This window comes from Amblyomma americanum, chromosome 7 (assembly GCF_052857255.1).
Source record: "Amblyomma americanum isolate KBUSLIRL-KWMA chromosome 7, ASM5285725v1, whole genome shotgun sequence".
NCBI lineage: Eukaryota > Metazoa > Arthropoda > Arachnida > Ixodida > Ixodidae > Amblyomma > Amblyomma americanum.
In genome coordinates this window covers 94,249,459-94,270,968 of record NC_135503.1, presented here as the reverse complement: position 1 = coordinate 94,270,968, position 21,510 = coordinate 94,249,459, and the positions used below count along the sequence as shown (strand labels likewise).

General features: G+C 46.3%; 1 protein-coding gene across 1 annotated transcript; it reads left to right on the top strand.

The window, feature by feature from the left end:
• The first annotated feature begins 1,300 nt into the window (after nt 1-1,300).
• On the top strand, nt 1,301-6,766 carry LOC144097948 (uncharacterized). The gene is made up of 3 exons (XM_077630542.1): nt 1,301-1,480; nt 5,799-5,905; nt 6,490-6,766. Exons 1-3 carry the CDS (start codon nt 1,301-1,303, stop codon nt 6,764-6,766), a joined length of 564 nt encoding a protein of 187 aa, XP_077486668.1.
• Nucleotides 6,767-21,510: the final 14,744 nt, after the last annotated feature.

Sequence of the window (21,510 nt, the reverse complement as noted above, 5' to 3'; positions counted from 1 at the left end):
TTCTCAAATTCCTGCTTGCGCAAATGTGCCTAAAAATGTAGCACTCACTTTAACTTCTTAAAGTAATCGGTCAGAGCACTTCTCTAAGTAAGGAGCTCGGCAATTTGCCCGGAAAATTTTAGGTTACTGGCGTTTTATTCAATTAATATGAGACTGTCCGCTTATGTGAGCAGACAGAGACGCGGCCAAAGATAGAAACACAGGAGCCAGAACATGAGTACGCGCCACCAGATTGAGGACGACGCAATGAGCAAGAAATGTCACCGAGAGCAATGGACCCAGACATGCAGTCAAGCACAAAAAGATTAATGCGATTTGCACAGAAGAGTATAAACTAGAATGCACGCACTGTGGCATAGAAGCGGACCTGTACCACGTGGTATGGACCTGCGGAGGCGGCGCGAAGAGAGAGAGAGGATAGAACCGACGATTGAACAGTTGGAGGAAATGCTGGCGACCTTACACCTGAACATACCCAGCCATTCTGGACGAAAGTGTTTATGAGCGGGAAACCGTTTTTGCAATCAGTTTTTCTCACATAATGTAAGATTTCCCTTGAGCTATCAATATATCCGCAGATCACCGGATGGCAGTCTTGCATTTCTTTTTAATTCTAGTTTTTGCTATCGTCAATACCCCTCCCCATTGATTTCCTAGGGCAGTCTTAACTGTATGATGCGATCGCTCTAAATACTTTAAAAGAAGGATTTTGCTGCATATCAGAATATTTGACCACTGCCTTCAATATTTACATACCAGTGTCGTGCAAGGTTCCAGTTTCAAATTTTTGCCCAACAAAGCTGCACTTGAGTTCAGCAAGAGATGACTGAAAACCACAGCGGATTCAAGATCCGGCGGACACTTGGAATAGGGCTACCGACCACCAATTTTTGATCAAATTCAAAATACTTTCATGATCAACAAGCACCCTGCTGAAGCTTGGTGCTGAAAACGGGTCGTTTTCACTTCAATGCAGACCGCAGCAAGGTGTGGATGGGCGCTTTTGTATCACAGAGAAACACGGAAGAAATGCAGAACGCATAAATAGATCGGAATTGAAGTCAGCTGGCCGTGATTTCGGGGCCCTCCTTCGAAGTGTGACCTACCCTTCGCATGTAAGGACGGAGGATGACAGTTACCCCACAGGGGGGGGGGGGGGGGCAATTATTTTTGTTCTTGGCCTCTTTTGACAGTGTACCGCTTTCCCGATGACGACATCATCGCATGTTCCTGAACAGAGAGCGCACCCAGCGCTTTTTTGCGGGTCCGCGAGCCACTGTCGAAAAAGAAGAAGTGCATCATGGTGGACGTGAATCGGGCTGTGCGGGTGTTAGGCTGCAACCTGCTCCGGGGCCTGTATTCCCGCTGCGGCGCAGGCGAGAACTTGGTGGTGTCTCCGTACGCCGCTACGGTGGCCCTGGCGCTGCTCACCGCCGGAGCCGAGGAGGACACTGAGCGGGAACTGGGCGACGCACTCGAGGTACCCTTCTAGGCCCAACTTCTGCAAACTAATTCACTCTTACACACTTTTGAGGAGGCGTTGAAATAATGGTAGCCTCTATAAATGCGTTCAGCCCTTGGAACACATAGTCAGGACTTATTCTGTAAGCATTCTTCCCTCCTGATTAAATTGTGCACCCTTCTACCGTCTGTATACTATCTAGCTCCCATGTACCATTTGTAGATAAGCTCGAAAGACAGAAGCTAGCGACAGCGAACGTGTGTTCAATAACCAATGGACGTCCACTGATGTTCTGCGCCTTTTTTGGAATCATTTTCCTCCTCACGTGAGCTCCTCGCGATTGGAAGACTGAATTTTTTTTCCATTTCGCCTCCATTGAAACGCGGCTGCTCCGGCCGGGATTCAGTGATCAGGACATCGTATATGTGGACCTCAGCCAGCTTGGTACCAACCAGAAATTTTTGCCAGGCGTGAAGTTTTTCTTTTTCCGAGTACATTTACGCCTCCTTCATTATCATCTGCATTCACAGCATCTCCGTCCGCGTCTAACATGCGGCCGTTTTGGACATAAGGTGCAAAACGTTTTTTGCAATAGCATAGGTCCCATTCACGTGCGGGACAGCTTCAGCGCATCAAAGGTTAGCAAGTGTAAAAAGCTTGCTCGATTATTTGGTGCGCACCTATCTTCTTAATGTTTCCATTAAATTGAAATTTTTCTCTGAGAGCACTGTATGAGGTTTAATGAATTGTTGAGGGCAATGCATTCTACAATGATCTATGCAGACCATTTGAAAATTGTATTAGTGCCGCTGCTAGCTTGCGCAAGGTAACTTGCGCGAACACAGCATATTCAGTGTCAGTTAACGAACAATTAAGCTCTGACTTAGAATGAAATTTATTAAGTAGTGTGCTGTGCTAAATAGAAATTCCCAACATCAACACATATTTCGAGAATTATTTTATTGCTGATATAATTGCATAATTTCTATAAACATTTGCCTGCTTAAAGAAATGTCTCCGTAAAAATCACAGGTTCAGTATTCACTTACCTGTTGCGGGCTCTCCTTCGTGTTTACCCAAATGACGCGAAGGCTTTCTGGTTTTGAATTTCACTGTTAAGAAACCCCACGTTGTGGAAATTAATCCATCGCCCTCCACTGCGGTGTCTCTTTCTCTCTATCTATTCATACCATCATTCATCGCTTTCGTCACGATGCCACTCGGAAACCTCTATACAATGAAACCGCCATTGCCGTTTTGTTTCCCCAAAAACAGTTATTAATAAACTTGCGTTGTGTTTAGTCAAAAATTTGTTATTTGTTTCTCTTGTGTATACTTGGAAATTTCTCAGGTCGGTCAGCCACTGGTATATTCGCATGACGTGTACTCGTCGCTCGTGTGTTTTGTCCTAACGTGCTCCCATCAACTTCTAATTGCGCACATACTTATTTAGTGCACCAGCAGGTACAGTATATTTTTGTCCCAGGGCTTATGAGTTCAGTTAATCCCCGCATTTTCTGTACGCAACCTGCCCCTTTTTTCTCTCTAGCTAAAGGATATTCTATCGGGCACCCTTAATAATAATAATTGTTTTTTGGGGAAAGGAAATGGCGCAATATCTGTCTCATATATCGTTGGACACCTGAACCGCGCCGTTAGGGAAGGGATAAGGGAGGGAGTGAAAGAAGAAAGGAAGAATGAGGTGCCGTAGTAGAGGGCTCCGGAATAATTTCGACCACCTGGGGATTTTTAACGTGCACTACATCGCACAGCACACGGGCGCCTTAGCGTTTTTCCTCCATAAAAACGCAGCTGCCGCGGTCGGGTTCGAACCCGGGAACTCCGGATCAGTAGTCGAGCGCCCTAACCACTGAGCCACCGCGGCGGGTCATCTGGCACCCTTTCAATGCACAACACAGCACCATCCCAACCGAGATTTTCCAACCCACCCTTGCAACGTGATATAGACAGTGAATTTTGAAAAACGTGGTTGCTGCGACTGCGGCTGCGACATGACTTAGGAGTTGGGGAATCGAGTATTTGCAGGTTGCAGAGCGTTTCTCGGTTTACGAAACGGAACTGGCAGCTGCCAGCTTGTAGAAACCAGGACATATTCATTTCTGTCATGTTATGAAGGTTTCACTTTTTTTTTAGACTTCAGTGCGAATAATCTGCACTGAGCTGGTTGAGCTGCGTCATCTCGAACACAAAACTGTATAGCTTGCGTCAAATCATGCACTTTCATGAGAAAGTGGCTGTTAAAGGGACACCGAGGAGAACTCTATCATTTTTTTTGTTAGCAAAATCTGATAGTTCGGCATTTCATGGATTTGTTGCCGCTTGTCCGGGCGCGAAAGATGCATTTATTTCAATGAAATTTGGATTGGAAGATGAAAAAGTTTTTCCCGCCGCTCTGATTCAAACTCAGGGAACTCTTATGACGCCACGGCAACTCATGACGTCTCAGAACGGAGTGACATGATACGTGACGTAAACGCAGACTCCATGATTTCTGGCAGCTAGCGGTGCGGTGCGCAACCTTCCTTTGCCAGCCTCAGAGATTCGTGGGTTCCATGAAGTAAGGAAAATTCTTCCAAGGTGGCGCCTCTTGTCCTAGGAAGTCATCACGCTTGTACTTGCGAGATTGGCCTGTGGCGGCGACACCTGTATTTTGGGTCTTGCGATTTTCTACATTACAAGATCTTTGTTTTCAGTAAGAGTGGCGTTTTTGTGATCAGGAGCTGGTATTCTATTGATACAAGCCAACTTCAATTTCTCCTCACGTCCCTTTAAGAGAGTAGCATCCTGGTTTGTGCTTCAAGAGAATTGTATCTGGCTCTCCTCGTGCCTCCACTGTTTATCGGAAGTAAACATTCCTAGACTTGGCAGTTTCCTCGAGTGCAACCGAAAATCACAATTGTACGTCATCCCTGTGAGACGGCCCACTTCAAAGAAAAACGCCCACAAAGCTACTACAAGCAGTAATACAATATCGATAGCGGAAACAGACTGTCCAGTTCACATGCCTCTTAGGGATATCCTGCCTGCCTTTGAAACCATCGCCAACGTGGGTAGCACTGTACAATCGCCGCAGCTGTTCATCGCCACTTGCGACAACCACTTCACCAGCATTTTTCCAGTAAAACTTCCACATATACCTGCCTATCTGCCAATGACAAGATTTGACAAGATTAGTTCAATTGCAACAACCATGCGCTTAAATATTACCAGCCGTTATGTTATACGAAGGCCAATAAGGTCAGTGTAGTTTATACAGTGTGTCCCAGGTAACTTTAGCCATGGTTTAAAAATAAGTCGAGGCATTCTAAGACGACGCGACCAAATACATGCTCCTGATTATTGTATGGAGCAAGTCGGACTCTTTTTGTATTATGCTTAGTTGTAAAATTAGTCGAGGTTAAACAACTAACTTTGCAAGCAACAATGATAGGCGCAAAACGCTAATGGGAAAATTGTAGGACAGTCCGCGAAATGACCGAATAAAAGTTTTTAACTTTCCTTCTATTATGTATCAGCTCTTATTAGCTCACTGCCGATGCCCGCGAAATACAAAAAAAAATTGACATGCCTGCTTGCGCGTCACGATACCAGCGCTCTCAAACGTTCCGTGTCAGATTGAACAGCTCATTTAGCCCCGTGTGCGACCTCTTAAAAGGTAACAGGGAAGCGGCGCAGGAGCTGGCTGTGGGATTTCCACCAGCGGTATGCCTCCCTTGCGGCGCTCGATGATAGCGACCAGCAGACACAGTCCTTATCGCTAGCGCTCGCGTAATCACCCAACCAGTGCCTGCGTCGCTGCCCTGTCATGTTTTAAGCAGCAGCACACCGGGCTAAATGAGCTCATCGTTGGCAGAACGTTTCACAGCACTGCAATCGTAGCGCGCAAACGGAAGTCCATGTGGTATTTTTTTTTTATTTCGCCGGCATCTGCAGAAAGCGAAAAAGAAGTCGATACCTGATAGATGATAAGTTAAAACTGTACATTCGGACCTTTCGCAGATGGTTCTACCACTATCTCATCGGACTTTTTAGCCTCTCTTTGTTGCTTGCAAATCTGGTTAGTCAATCTCGATAACTATGCAGTGAAGCCCAATTTAAAAACAATGTGAGTTGCTCCATACAATAGCCAGCAACATGCATTTTGTCGCGTCGTCTTAGAGTGCCGCAGCAGATATTTAAACACCGGCTAAAGTTTGCTTGGGCACCCTGTATATCTGAGGACCGTAAGGAGTACTCGTTGGAGAAAATGAAACGTGCTCAGCAACTCAGATTGCACTTTCCGTTCTAACGATCCTTTTTCCTATGTTACGAGCAGGTGCGTCTACCTCTGATCCACCCCGCCATGCGGCGAGTCATCATGTTCCCTGTGGAAGGGGCACCAACGCTGGAGGAGGAGCAGCCCTTCTTCTGTATGGCCAACAAGTGAGTCCTGCCGCTGCTCTGGTCTCCCTGAAGAGCACGCTTTCATTTGTTGCAGAAACATCCCTCCCGCATATGCGTTCACACTTACGCATAGTGGCCTCTGGTCTGGGATTTTACCAGCTGTAGTTCACAGAAGCACCAAAAATAACCAATCCCTGATTATGAAAACAAATGTAGGGTAGAATTCACTTTGGAAGCACCGAATTACTTTCAGGAGGAGTCGGTTTCACTGGCCCAGAGACGCGCATGCTATCAATCGCACTAATCGATGGTATTTATGCACTGTAATTTTTCAGTAAATCGGTCCCGCCATTTCTTCACACGGATTTATTTTCCTCGACATGGCAGGTGTCTTTTAGTTCTCAGGGGTCAGTATTGTTAATTAGTAAAATACGTCTGCTTTGTTTTTAGAGTTCAGCAATTATTTTCTTTAGTTGATTCAAGTGCTGCCACGTTTGCAACGAATTTTATTTCTCGTGTCTGCGAGCTGATCACTGTGCCGCTTTTGTTTGGTGCACTTTAACTAGAAGTAAACGTTTGACTGGCGGTCCCTCCATGTCCATCACCTTAAACTTCGGATGCAGGGTGCTGGTGGGATCGGCGCTCCCTCTGAACAGATCGTACTGCCAGATCGGCCAGCGCGTCTACCGCACGTCCGTCGACGCGGCAGATTTCGGCGAGGACGCCGAAGGAGAGCGGCGCAGCGCCAACCGGTACTGCCGCTTGGGCGCGGGCGTCACCGGTGACATCCTGCCCGATCGCTGCGCCCTCTCGGCCGACACGGGCATCGTGCTCCTCAGCTCGGCCGCGGTGCGCACTGCTTCGTGGAAGCATCCGGTCACCGAAAAGGTGGGCGCTTAGCAAATGCCTTGCAATGCCCGATGAGCAAACTAACCGCTTAGTAGAAAGGAAGATGAGCTATATCACCGCCTCCTGCGTAACCCGCGTTCGTCAGCGCATCCGCTCTTCAATACAAGCAGCGCGGACGCCTCATTCGTTCTGTGGTCTTCCGCAGTGATGCCAGTTCCGGATTGATACCTTGTGAAGTCATTTGTGCTACCTCGCCATGTGCAGCAGGGTATGGATAGAGAAGCATGAGAGCGAGAGGGGGAGGAGAGAGAGACAGAAAGGGCTGGATTGACAATTTGGGATGACATCAGAGGGTTTGGTAATAGAAAACACGTTGGTTATGAGATGATAAGGGGGGATTAACGTCTAAAAGCGAAGCATGGGCTGCCAGAGACTCTGTAGAAAAGAGTTCCGGATTAGTTCAGAACCACTGGGGCTCTTTAACGAACACAGGTGAAGCACAATGAACGGGCGCTATTTCATTTGCCTGCATCGAAATGCGGCCGATGCGCCCAAGATGAGATTCAGCGGCTTCAATGTCAGAGCAGTTCAAAATAATCACGAATCCAATACGAGAGATGGGGCCCTTTGTGTAAGCTTCTCTTACCTGCACACTATTTGAAAGGAGCAGGAGCGCTGTCTGCTCGCATCTTGACTCGCAGGCCGCATTTCCATGACCCATACTAGAAAGCCACCTAGAAAGCTTAGGTTCGACTCCTACTCAAACGCATAGCTTCCAGCGTGTGTTTTATTTTCCCGACTTTTCTCACGGTGGATTGTTGGGGTGGTTGGTTATGCATTTATAACAGCCAGCGCTTGAAGTACACAGACAGAAAAGGAAAAAGAGGAGGCAGCGTAGTGTGGCTCTCTTTCGGTCCGTGTCCTTCAGGCGCTGGTTTCACATGGTGTGGACGGACAAAAACATGTGGGCAAAAAGAGGGAAAATTTAGTCGGTAAATGCATTTGTGCATTGACCCATATATGACTGCACTTCACGAAAATTTAAAAAATATATATTTTTGTAATGCGGCACCATTAAGAGCCATAATGACAAAAACTTTCGTTCAGAGTCAGCGTGTCTGAAGTCGTCACCTGCCAGGTGGCATTCATAGAATTTGCTTCTCTCCACCTGCCACTTGTGGAGTGCCCTCTCTCTCTCTCGCTCCCCTACCACCGGTAGAAGAGAAGAGGATGACCTCGGATCAATAATGACTTGGCAAAAAAGAAAATAACTCAGACAACTGCAGGGCGACTTGTAAATTATACAGCCTGCCCAAAAACTCACTGGTCCGCAGCATACAAATATTGGACATTGAATTGGTAGTGAGCTTGCAGACCTGGAACTGTCAAGTGACCGCGCATAAATATTGGTATCTCCATCAAATATATCTGAAAGAACGCATAACGGAAATGTCGTTTCAGATAGCCCAAATCTTAAACCACCATGACTGAAATTTATATTGCATTGACGGAGTGAGACGCAGCGAGAGCAGATTAAGAGAATTTATAAATCAAAGAATCTGCTACTTTTTCAATTCCTCCACTCATCCTATTTCTTGTTTTATCTTTTATCCTTCTTATCTTATATATTATCATTAATTTATATCTTGGGAGACATTGTCCTTAATGGAGATATTTTATTTTTAGCCGGGATACTTGGAGTCTATACCACCAATTTTTGTTCTTCCTGTTGTCATTGAATATTATCATAATTACGAATTATGCAGCTGCGTTCCGCAAAATATTCCAACATTTCTGCGCAGGTCTGCGTTACCCCACGTGGGTTTTTCAAACGGACCCTCCGCCTATGAATATATGGTCTACTCTAGCATTCAATTTTAATTGCCGCTTGGAAAACATACAAGATATCAGCTGCTTTCTTGGTGGCACATTAGAGCTTCTGCTTGCACTACATGTAAATCGCACCTACTTTTCACTTTTATTGCAATGGCCACAACCATTTCTTGAATTTGGAGATTGAGATACTTGCACGGTGCCGTTTCAGGCATTTCTCAAAGAGAATGTGATAGCTTTTTACACTGTATATGCCTCGCTGGTTCACCTATCGACGCATAGTTTACGATGTCGCTTAAGGACTGAAATTTCTTGATGCAATAAAACTTTGATAGACTTGCTTGCGAGTGCTCTAGCATTGAACGTTGTATGTTTGGTGTTCATAGTTAGGGTACACCCTTCTGTGCTTCAGTTAAATCAACAATCGTTCTCCTTTGGGACCACGTAGGCTGTGTTCCCAGTACAATCGCAGCCCTTTTGCGCGCGCCACAGATGAGCCCGTTTGGCGACGTAGAAGCGGCACGCACGCTGCGTAGCCGCGCCGTGTACGGCTACGCGCGGTTGCAGTGGCCTTCGCTCCAGGCCGTGGACGTGCCCCTCTCGTGCGATGCCTTCTCGGTCACCGTGCTGCTGCCTTCGGGGAGCCTCGACGAACTCTGCCACAACTTGACCGCAGAGGTGGGTGCCTTGTACCGCCATGCTTCACGCCGATCACCTGACGCTGTTTTACCATCGCAGAGCTATTCTTGGCTGGAAGTTTTCATCCAACAAAACCCCAGCTTGTGTTAATTGTGAAAAATAAAAACGAGAAGCCTCTCCTCCCGCAGACCGCACTGAGGAATGCGGCCTCCTGTTTTAGGGTAGCCATAGGGTAAACCAATGACACGTCCAACTGTGCTGTGGGTAGGTCGGTTCAAGGTGCACTCTCTGGGGGCTGGAAATAAGTAATTTTCATAGTGGCGGCTCTCAGGGCATATTTTACGAAGAGCGAAGAGAGTAAAAAAACAGCTGTGTCAAGCACTCCAGGTGCATATCTCCAGAATACTTGCACACATTTTAGCGACACCAAGACGTACAATCGCGATGCGAATAATATCGACGACGCTTCCGCATTCAAATTCTTTTGTCGCGTTGCGTTTTCGTAGATATAAATGTTCATTGGCGCCATCTAAAAAAAATTTGGTATAATTTGCATGTGCATCAAATATGTAATGATTTGCGCCGTCTTGTGTCGACGTGCGGTCCATATTTGTCTTCCCGCGACGGTATATATATCTACAGCAAAAGGGGCGGCGAAATGCTTAGTTAAATACGACTGAGAACGTAGGAATGGAATTCACGTGGAAAATTCTATTGACTAAAGAAACATTTGTTTGAAATACTTTTAGGTGCCCTTCGGCATTATTAAGCTCTTGAAAAAGGTTGACATAAGCGTGACTCGAAACGCTGTACTGCGATGAAATTTCTCTATCTCTGACGGTTATTCTAGCCATGAAAGCTTCAACGTACTGGATGTCTTAGGTTGCACCTAATAACATTAATGTTCATTCCCATCCCTGTAGACAAGTCAGCTCACTTGTCTAGAGCTTTCGAGTGGTTCGCTGTGCAAGAAAGAAAAATATTTTAAGAGACAACACTTGGGGGGGGGGGGGGGGAACTGCAGCGCAAGCAGATGATTTATCAACCCGCACAGGCACAAGTTCCTTGCCCATACCAAATCAATACAAACAAAATTTCATTCCATGTATTTTGCAGCACACCATTCGAGCACACAAACAAGCGTGCTCACTATTGTATTGACATCCTCAGCTCGTCGGGCGCCTACGGCCTGTGCGCCTCTGGAGAGAGTATTTTTAATTCCCAACTCATAGCCCAGCTACAATTGTCCACCTGTACTAATTTTTACCATGGACCTAGGCACCTCCTAAAAAAGAAAACTGGCGATCCCATTTAGCTGAGCAATGATCAAAAAATGCCCCGGAGCCGCCAATTGCGGTCAGATGTTGGTCCGACGTTGGTCCAACGTTCACCCGACGTTGGCCCATGAAACGACTGTGTACCGACGGCCGCCTTCGCAGGTCCTGGAGCACGTGTTCTCGGACCTGCGCAGCTCTCGGCGCCGGGTGGTCCTTGAGCTGCCGGTGGTCAGCGCCGAGACCGGTTCGAACCTCGGGCCCGTGTTGCGCGAAATGGGCGTGCGGCAGGCTTTCGGGAGGGACGCCGCTTTCCAGCGGATTACCCCGACCTCGCACGCCTCACTTTCGTGGGCCATGCATCGGGCGCGGCTGGATATTGTGGTGCGTGCGTGCAGTTAGAAAGACTTAATGCGAGCATGCAGAAAACGGGAGAGTAACACAAGATGCATGAGCGCTCTTTTCAACAAGGAACATGCTAGTAACCCGTGTAAGAAACTCTCGCATTTATAGGAGACATGATGCAACTTTTGGTTGATATTCGAACATGTCGAAGTGTAAGCTGCCGGCGCTACCGGCGTCTAGCCGGCACCTCAGATCTTTATCACGGCGCGTAACGGTGAAATCAGGACGATTACGATAATAGACACAATGTTCGTGCCCTCCCTTCTCTCTCTCTTCCTCCCTCGACAGAGAAACTGTCGCCTGCCAGGCTTTTCCCATGAGCAGCGCACCGCTCCAGCTGCTGTCTTTCCCTTCCCCGCCGGTCAGTGTCAGCTGTGTGACAGGGGCAGAGGTTTAATCTTAAGTGCCATGTATTCTCATTGCGTGGAAGATGACAACAGCCCTTCCGTTGTATACAGGTATGGCATTAGGTTCACTGGCGTTTCTTTCCTAGCTGCCTTAGAGCAAGAAGGTTGCCTCCTGGTTTACCAGTAGACAGAGCTATAACATAAACAGGTATTGTCACGCGCGCAGCAAATATAAAGAACCTTGTTTGTTTTTTTTTTTTTTGCAGAGAAGGCGTTCGAACACACACACGCTGACGACAGTGCGCGAAAAGAAGCCATTGAACGCCAATGAGCCCTGGAGTTTTCTAATTAATCCCCCATTTCTTCTGCTGTGCCCATTTTGCTGTGTTCGGGTGCATGTGCACCGCAGCAGCATTTTCTATAAGAAGCAGTGCAACGCAGCTTCGCACGCCATCGTTATGTCAGTTCGGGCTGGAAGCTGCGCATCACGTTTACTCTTTGCCACGCCTACGGCGGCTTAGTCATGCCCTTGAAAAGAGCCTCGGAGATTAGATCAGCATTAAGGCAAGACCTGTGGGCCCGAACTGATTATCAGTGGTGCCACAGCTCGTCGCCGTGATAAAGCGCTGAGATGGCGGCCGGTCGATGGCCATGCGCCACCTTTGAAGAATTGACCGCGTGCGCACGCGTTCGCCTTTGAGGTCGCGTTTTGCTCACGGCTGGTGCGCTAAATACTCGTCTGTGTATATACGCCGAGGAAGCAAGATATTTCGGATAGTAAACCAGACAAAAACATATCCGTTGCAGGTCTCAGTGATGTCATACCGTCCGGCGCCAACCTTTCTTTAGTTGAGGTGTTGCTAAATATTCAAAGTAACTCTTAAAACGAGCATCATCTTTTGCCTCCGACTTGAATCTTCGAGACACCAAGGCTTCAGAACAAGGCATTCGTCATAAGCATATGCGGAAATTCTTGCGAATATTTCGTTACTTCTTAAGAGTCCAAGTTTATTTGTGCTCTCTTTTGCAAAAGAACGCTGTGAGAGCATTATGTCACTGTGATGTCATGCTGGCGAATATAGAACGCCCAAACCTGCTTCAATTGATTTGTTTTATTTTCGAATGCAAACATAGGATGTGCCGAGCATGCAGCCGGGCGAAATGAACCTGTGAAGAATGTGCTGAGGTTAAGGGGAGAGTGAAAGAATAGCACACGATAAAACAGCATGCGTCGAAACGGCGCACAAACACAGCATAGCGACAAAACAGCACAGGGAGAGAGAGAGAGAAACATTTATTGAAATCTCAATGAGATTAGCGGTGGGCCGTCGTCTTCATAGTTGACGTCTGGTCTCTTCGCAAGGTCGGGCCCCTATTCCAGGGCTCCGCTGATTCTTGCAGCTTCGCATGAGTGCTGCACAAGGGCCCTTCGGGCTGTGAGCTCGCTGCTGGTGAGCAGACCCTCCCATTGCTCCGCACTCGGGGTTTTGAGTTTGTGGCGCACAGAATTGCGTTTGCACTTCCATGTAATGTGGTATAGCGTGGGGGTCGCCCCGCACCACGGGCATGTGTCCATGAATTGTGTAGGGTACATTTTGTGTAGAATGTATAGGTTGAAGAATGTTCCTGTTTGCAGTCTCCGCCAGTTCATTGCTTCTTGATGTGCTAATGAGTTGTGTGGCGGAGGGTACTTGAGCCTCTGTCCCCTGTAGCAATTTAGCAGCTCCGCATATACTGGCACCACTATGGTAGGGTTCTCTAGGGTCTCCAACACGGAAAAAAATTGGCGGTGGTTGAGCTCTGGTTAAACCTGGAGAGACGCGATAGCTACAGCTGGCCGAGTGGAACTTGGTCACGTGCTATATATATATATATATATATATATATATATATATATATATATATATATATATATATATATATATATATATATATATATATATACACCAAAAGTGATTTCTGGCAGCTGATTTGGTCAATATAATATAAAATCACCAAAAATTGAAGAAACATAACAGGATTTAATTCACGACGTTTCGGCTGGAGGACCAGCCTTTTTCGAGTGTAGTATATATATATATATATATATATATATATATATATATATATATATATATATATATATATATATATATATATACACACTTATGAAGGGAGTCATCAGTCACCGAAACCAAGGTGCATAGGGGAACGTTATTTTTTTTTAATGTGTTGTGCTTCTCAGTGGGATAATATTACTTAGATTAATAAATCGCTAAAAGAAAATTACTTATAAAGCAGCAGAAAAACAACCATCCCGCCGGTGGGATCCGAACCCACGACCTCCGAATATGGCGTCCGGTGTTCTTACCAACTGAGCTATGGCGACGGCTGTCCAATCTACTGCTCTCGTGGGTATTTATGTTTATTTGGTGTACGCGAACCTTGAGAGTGTTCACCAGCGCCACCCTCGACCATAGCGGCGGACGTAGCACGTCCTGTAATACCGCGAGAGTGACGTGGGACGTCATCTAACGGCGAGGGCGGAAACTGTGCGAGAGCCCTCTTAAGCAACCTGTGGCATCAAGACTGCCAGAACCGAGACCCTCGTTAAGCTATTAGCAGACAAGGTAAAGTAAATGAGGGGCCCGTTTGACAAACTGATGAAGGGAGCCATCAGTCACCGAAACCAAGGTGCATAGGGGAACGTTATTTTTTTAATGTGTTCTGCTTATCAGTGGGATAATATTACTTAGATTAATAAATCGCTTAAAGAAAATACTTATAAAGCAGCAGAAAAAACAACCATGCCGCCGGTGGGATCCTAACCCACGACCTCCTAATATCGTGTCCGGTGCTCTCACCAACTGAGCTACGGCGACGGCTGGCCAATCTGCTGCTCTCGTGGGTATTCCGTAGGTATTTTCCGCCCTCGCGGTTAGATGACGTTCACGTCACGCTCGCGGTATTACAGGACGTGCTACGTCCGCCGCTATGGTCGAGGGTGGCGCTGGTGAACACTCTCAAGGTTCGCGTACACCAAATAAACATAAATACCCAGGAGAGAAGCAGATTGGACAGCCGTCGCCGTAGCTCAGTTGGTAAGAGCACCGGACGCGATAGTCGTCGGTCGTGGGTTCGGATCCCACCGGCAGCATGGTTGTTTTTCTGCTGCTTTATAAATAATTTTCTTTAAGCGATTTATTAATCTAAGTAATATTATCCCACTGATAAACACAACACATTAAAAAAAAAATAACGTTCCCCTATGCACCTTGGTTTCTGTGACTGATCGCTCCCTTCATAAGTTTGTCAAACGGGCCCCTCATTTACTTTACCTTGTCTGCTAATAGCTTAACGAGGGTCTCGGTTCTGGCAGTCTTGATGCCACAGGTTGCTTAAGAGGGCTCTCGCACAGTTTCCGCCCTCGCCGCTAGGTGACGTCCCACGTCACGCTCGCGGTATTACAGGACGTGCTACGTTCGCTGCTATGGTCGAGGGTGGCGCTGGTGAACACTCTCAAGGTTCGCGTACACCAAATAAACATAAATGCCCACGAGAGCAGCAGATTGGACAGCCGTCGCCGTAGCTCAGTTGGTGAGAGCACCGGACGCGATATTCGGAGGTCGTGGGTTCGGGCCCCACCTGCGGCATCTTTGTTTTTCTGCTGCTTTATAAGTAATTTTCTTTAAGCGATTTATTAATCTAAGTAATATTATCCCACTGATAAGCACAACACATAAAAAAAAAAGTTCCCCTATGCACCTTGGTTTCGGTGACTGATGGCTCCCTTCATAAGTTTGTGAAACGGGCCCTTCATTTACTTTACCTTATATATATATATATATATATATATATATATATATATATATATATATATATATATATATATATATATATATATATATATATATACCTGGTGTTTCAAGGAAGGTGATCACTAATTATTAAAAATGAGGTTTTTCAGGTAACGAGAAGCAATTTGCGGCATAGTAATACGAGTGTTGGCGGACATCAAAAAATAGGCGAATCGGCTTAACTAGCTAAATGGCTAACTAAATTCTAATAGTTAACTTCTTAATTATAACCAATAGGCACCGGATTGAAATTAGAGATTTGTAGCCGGCCGTTAGTAATAGCCATATATGTTTATAGAATTTTCGAAAATGGCATTACTCTTGCCGCTGTAGCACGACAAATGTAGGCTATTTCGACTAGTAACAACCACTGGAAAGGTTGCTTTGCCTGCATGCTTTCAGAAAGCGCATGTATTTTGGCGCTATACAGCCGAATTTTGTCGTACCACAGCGGCGACAGTAATGGCGTTGTCGATATTCCAAAAACAGATTTGGCTATTATTAAAGCCCGGCTACAAATCTATAATTGCAATCAGGCGCCCATTCGTAATAGTTAGAAAGTTTATTATTAGAATTTAGTTAATCACTTCGCCAGTTAAGATGATTCGTCTGTTTTTTGACGTCCGCCAATGCTGGCATTACTATGCCGGAAAAAGGTTGTTTACCCCAACAACCCTATTTTTAAACACGAGTGATCATCTTGCCTGAAACACCTGGTATGTGTGTGTGTGTGTGTGTGTGTGTGTGTGTGTGTGTGTGTGTGTGTGTGTGTGTGTGTGTGTGTGTGTGTGTGTGTGTGTGTGTGTGTGTGTGTGTGTGTGTGTGTGTGTGTGTGTGTGTGTGTGTGTGTGTGTGTGTGTGTGTGTGTGTGTGTGTGTGTGTGTGTGTGTGTGTGTGTGTGTGTGTGTGTGTGTGTGTGTGTGTGTGTGTGTGTGTGTGTGTGTGTGTGTGTGTGTGTGTGTGTGTGTGTGTGTGTGTGTGTGTGTGTGTGTGTGTGTGTGTGTGTGTGTGCGCGTGCGTGCGTGCGTGCGTGCGTGCGTGCGTGCGTGCGTGCGTGCGTGCGTGTGCGTGTGTATGTGTGATTAACTAAATTCTAATAGTTAACTTTTTAACTATTACCAATAGGCACCTGACTGCAATAATAGATTTGTGGCATCCAAATGAAGAATGATTAGAAATACCTGTCAGATTTTGTCGCCTAATGACTGCGATGCACAAAAGACATCAGTGCACGAAAGTAGAAATTAACGCGAACAATCAAAACCTTGAAAGAAGTCAACAAGAGGGGTCTGTGTGTCTTGTTTCTTCATCTACTTTGTAATAGCGCTGATTTGCATACACAATTTTGCAAGCTCACCGAATCGAAAAAGTAATCTCCCCTATATGTCCAGCCAGTACGGAATTACAAACGTCCAGTAGAAGAAATGAGGGATGTATCCTCTGCAGTCCGCCTAAGATATTCAACTTTTTGAGCACTAAAGTCGCCATAATTTTACCTGGAACGACACAAGGTATTACTGGACCAACTTTGGTTTAAGTGGAACGCAATAAAATTTTAAAACACGGCAATTGCATTTAAAGTTAGTCGTCCCACTTGAAGCCAGTCAGTTTCAGTTAAAATGCCAATCCCTCAAGGAAAAAGTGCACAACACTTGTATCTTACCATTACTCACCTATGGGGAAGAAACGTGGAGGCTAACAAAAAGGGTTCAGCCTAAGTTAAGGACAACGCAGTGAGCTATGGAAAGGAGAATGATAGGTGTAACAGTAAGAGACCGGAAGCGCGCGGAATGATTGAGGGAACAAACCCGGGTTAATAACATCCTAGTCGAAATAAAGAGGAAGAAATGGGCTTTGGCAGAGCATGTAAAGCGAAGGCAAGATAACCTCTGGTCCTTAAGGGTAACGAAGAGGATTCCAATAGAAGACAGGCGTAGCAGGGGGCGGTAAAACGTTAAGCGGGCGGATGAGATTAAGAAATTTTCTACGGTGGCCTAAGCTGGCACAGGATAGGGTTGATTGGAGAGACATGATGAGGCATTTGGCCTGCAGTGGGCGTAGTCAAGCAGACGATGACGTTGATGAAAAGGTGTAATTAAGATGCGAGTGATGTTGCCGTTCTACGTAGAGAGGCTTAAAAATACTCTCGTTTCTGATGAAATAACTGGAACATAAATTTAATCAGAACGTATGTGGAACCGATGGTGTTTAGGTGGAACCGAGATTAACCCCAGCAGCACACGTAACTGGGCAAATATTGGAGAGGGATGGTTTCACAGTCGTCCTTTGCAGGACGAGCATATCCCAATACATTTTCAATATTGGGGCGATTACCTGCACTGCTTGGGAAGAGTATATGAGTATGAGTGGAGCTGTGGTGACCTCAGTCGCCTTGCACTTCAATATATGAGCTAATTCGCAAAACTGTCTAACCTGGAAGCCTAATCCTCTCAAAGAAGCTTGCATTGTGCGCAGAGCGTCTCCTATAGGTGCCAGTTAGGCTAACTTAGACGTCCCCAATAATGTTTGTTAAGATGCGCTTGACAGCCATCCTGAAGTTGCACACTGATAATGACTAAGAATAATAATGGGGTCCGCATACCATGAAAAAGCGCTTGTATAGCAGAATAGTTTATCTCACTGAGGCGACTTTGAAACTGTTTGGCACTTTCCTGTCGCTGCTTGCTCTTAGAGAGAGCTAGAGATACCTTGGTGACGCCTTAGTTTCTTTAGCCACCTGCTTGTGGACCGCTGTGCTTTTTTGAGGAGTGATCTCTTGGGAAACCATCCCAGTTGACGTCGCCTTTCAAAAGTGCTCTGGAAAGGTTCAGCCATGCTACGCTTAAGCGCAAGCGTACGCCCTAAAACTGAGGCGAAAGCTCGGGGATGCTCATGCCGTTTTTACATCGGCTGACATGAGCAGAGTTTGTTTCGCATCACAGTTGTGCTGCTAATCATAGTTTGCTCAAAGGAGCATTTTGAAGGAGCCGAAGACCGTGAACGCAGAACGAAACCCTACTTGGGTGCCTGTCTAGCTGGCGTCTCCAACCGAGAATTCTTTGTTGCAACGTAACTGCACATCTGCTTCCGCTTCAAAAACTGCATGAGAATGGTATACCCTCTCTCTCTCTCCTATCCACAGGCCGGAGATGCAAGCTCGATCGTGTCACGCGCTTATCGACACGTCGTGGACAACGTTCCCAGTACGTCCAGGGAAGCCTTGCCCGACGTGGAGCTCCTGGTCAATAAGCCATTCGTGCTATGCGTCCGCAAGATGGACATCGTCGTGCTGCTTGCCTGCATCCAGAATGTCCGTTTAAGCAGCCCCTAGTCGTGAGAGGCAGCACATCGTCATCCGCACTCAGCTCTTCTTGCTGTCTCCGCTGCGACGCTCTATATTTTTATTCCTGTCTTTATAATAATGTACGCACGTTAATGCTGAATTACATTAAAATCGCATATTTCGTACTGTGCCCTTTCCGAACATCGAGCTGTGTGCGTGGATGTGTGATGATGATCTTTTATAGCAAAGTGGCATCTGGCGAAACAGCGGCGCGGCACAAACGTTTTTTCCCTCTACTAATAGTGGAGTCAGAGACCCATTTCTCAATCAATTCACTACAAAAGCCCGAGGAACATACCAGGGGACAGCTTGCACCTCCTGCAAAACTGGGGGATACCCGGAAAATGCACACCGAACACCGCATCGGGGCAGTGAAAGCGCCTCTACCTCTTGTTGGCCACCAATTGCACAGCGCCAATTCCTCCTTCAATTACGTACGCAGCTGTTGGGGCAGAATAACGGCGCAATAATCTCCACTACAACTGACCACCGAAACACGCAGGCACGAGGGGTGTTCGAATGGCATCTGCTTCAAACGCAGACGAACAAAATCTGGCTCGCTAGGAGAGCTGCTCGGAGTTATCGACGTCCGCCTGCTCTGCATGCAGCCACGCGTGGCGCTTTACTTGGCTTTAGTATACGCCGTTGCAATGCTATTTTGTCGTATTTAAATGGGTTGCTGTACTCGACAATAATAACCGCAGCGCTGGGCCAAAGTACGATCACAAAGAACATATATTATGTTGTTTTATTGACACGTATAACATTCCAGTCACTTTCAATCTAAAGAAATTTCTAAAACTACACTATATGTGTATTTTACAGCATTCCGTGCTATACAGAACTGTGACGAGTCTATCTCATACGGCACAGCCGCCATTTTACGTAAAGCATTTCGTGCATCATTCACACAATACATGTTCGATTATTCCTAGCATACTGTTCATGCAATACAAAAGGATCATTGTGTTCAAAGTGAATGCGTGCAATTTAATGCATGCATGTAATGCACCTTAAAATCGTAGATAATTGAAAAACATTAATCAGAATTTATGAAAACCAGTGGAAGACAAACACTATCAAGCAATGGCCTCAAACATTCATGCCAATATCCACGGCAAGAATTGAATTCAGTTAACATACAGTTGCATGACCTGTTCCCACAATGTGCCGACATTTTAAAGACCAAACGCGATGACTGCTTTATGAACAACACCTCATGACGCACAGCGTCGAAATGAGCGGTGGCTCCCGATAAACCGAGCGCAGGTTTTGGTTCCCGTCGTATCTATGCGGGTCTCGCAGCACTGTTGGCAATTTCGAAGGTCATGAGCATAACACCGAACACCATCGTAGCTGTCATCGCACTGACGTCACTAACACATGAAAAAACCACACGACAAAGTGTCTGTGACCAGTGCAGCAAAGCAGGCGACAGCGCCCCAGATAACGCGACTGAGTTCGCAAAACACGCAACGGATGCCAGCCGCTTACAACGGCCGCGCGGGTAAGAAATTCAAAAGGGATAGATAGACAGCGATCTCTTCTCATTTCAGAAACTTCTTGCGGTTTGATATTGTTTTTTTCTACATACGATAGCGCCAATTATAGCTTGCGCGGAAGTTTCTGCAGTTAGCCGTGGTAGAAATTGGTCGCGTTTTCCTCCCCATGGCCGCGCCTCATGCATGCTAGCCGCATGCTCATATAACCACTGCGCCCCCTCTGTGTGCGTGCGTGAGTGAGTACGGAGGCTGCGTATAGAGTTCGGGGTCGCTGTGCGCGGTGTAGAGAATTTCTCCAGGCTGTTTGCGACTATGGAGAAAAAAAGAATTGAGAGGCCACTGTTCTGACCTAAGCAGGCGAGCAATGCTTCACACCGTATTTTTCTGGTCGGCCATTATACCTGCTGGATATGACCATTTAGCGTTCACAATACATCCACCCGTCGCGGCCTCCCTGCTTCATCTAGCGGCCCTCGCCGCTGCATTACGTTTCGCAGCTACGTCGAGACGTGGTGCGTAGAGAATCGTGTCAAAGCATGCAGCATGCAACAAGGCCTGCCAGTGAGAGAAAAGGAGCGGATCAGGTAGCGTGTGACGCAAGCATGGCAATCCCGGTGCGTGCCTACAAGTTTTGATTATTCTAAAAGCGTTCTGCTTTCAGAATCTTTCAGCAATAAAATCATTAGATTATTGTATTCCTATTGATCAACAGTACATAACTGGAACAAGTTTTTCTTGGTTTCGGCGACTTTTCTCTTCCTTATCTATGTCATAACGAGCACCTCATTTATCTACCCTTGTCTGCTCACATTAGAACTGTCTTAAGAGACACCACAGGCTGCACGTACCTTGTAAGGTACGTCACTTACGTTTAGTCTAGTTGAGACTACTGATTACGCCATTTTAATGGCGTAATTAGTGCACGCAGAAAATGTTCGCGAAAGAGTTACAGAAACAGGTAAAAAATCCTGGCTCACTTTTCCTTCCTGGAGTCACATTCTGGCCAGCGCCGGGCTCTCTCCGCCACAGAAAATCTGGGGCTCTTATTTCACGACTACTGGTCCAAGGTAGAAACGAAAAAGGCAGTGCCCCACAAAAAGTCAACCTTGCACTCTGCCTACTGAACCTGTCTTGCGCATTCTTGGTACCACCGCAGTGAAAACGCTGTGAGGCATTATGATGTAACTCCTGAAATGTGGAGGGGGATTAAAATACAACTGTTTCGAATAGATGAGACATTCCCCTGGAATTTTTTTTTTGTGTGAGAACACTAAATCACGCAATAAGCACATCGGAGTGAAACCGAATGCTTTATTAATGCCGTTTCTCTTTACCTGCTACGCTGAATTACAAATGCTAGTCACAAAAACGAAGAAATGTTGGTGAAACAGGCGGCGGAAGCCTACGGTTATATGGAGGCCTACACACTTGCTGGTGCATATGATCAATCTTGGAGCTGCATTCAGCGGATCGGAATTTACTGCGGACAATGCCTGCTTCCGGAAACAAAAAAAAAACATATCAGAGGGTAAACAAAATTGTGTTCCGTGTTGTATTGGTCCAAACTGTAACTATCCACAATTACGTGATGCACTATATGTGACCGTGGGTGCGCC